The sequence below is a fragment of the Haliaeetus leucocephalus genome, unplaced genomic scaffold, assembly GCF_000737465.1.
Source record: "Haliaeetus leucocephalus isolate CR32 unplaced genomic scaffold, Haliaeetus_leucocephalus-4.0 Scaffold183, whole genome shotgun sequence".
Classification (NCBI taxonomy): Eukaryota; Metazoa; Chordata; class Aves; order Accipitriformes; family Accipitridae; genus Haliaeetus; species Haliaeetus leucocephalus.
Window position 1 is genome coordinate 1,102,108 of NW_010972619.1, and position 409 is coordinate 1,102,516.

General features: G+C 73.1%; 1 protein-coding gene across 2 annotated transcripts in view; it reads right to left on the minus strand.

Annotated features, from left to right (window-relative positions):
• ZNF618 (zinc finger protein 618) overlaps positions 1–409 on the minus strand; it is a 131,246-nt gene that overhangs the window by 61,588 nt on the left and 69,249 nt on the right. For both annotated transcript variants that reach the window (XM_010564632.1, XM_010564633.1), the window contains exon 6: positions 218–256. In XM_010564632.1, coding sequence (XP_010562934.1) covers positions 218–256 — 39 coding nt within the window. The remainder of the gene's footprint in view (positions 1–217; positions 257–409) is intronic.

Sequence of the window (409 nt, forward strand, 5' to 3'; positions counted from 1 at the left end):
GGAAGGGCCCCGCCACCCCCGCTCCCCGCGCCGGGCGCCTCGGCGGCACCAACCCCCGAGGGGGGGCGAGGGATGCCGGGGAACCGCGGTCAGCAAGGCTGGCCGCACCCCCGAGGCGAGAGCGCCCGCAAAAGAGCCCTGTGCACCGCAACGCGCCCGCGGTGCTCACACACGCCCCGGTCCCCCCTTACGCACCCACAGCGCCACGAGTACTTACTGCCTTGTGAGGCTCCTTCACCTGAGGCAGCTTCAGTGTCTGCAAAGAGAAAGAGCTGCACTTAGATCTGACGGCCGACCCTGCCCCACGTCCGACGGCGCGGGGCTGCGCCTCGGCCGACCCCGGCGCCTCGCTTGCTCGCTCTCCTCCGGCCGCGGCTCTCCGCCATCGTGGCCCGCGACGCCCAGCCGA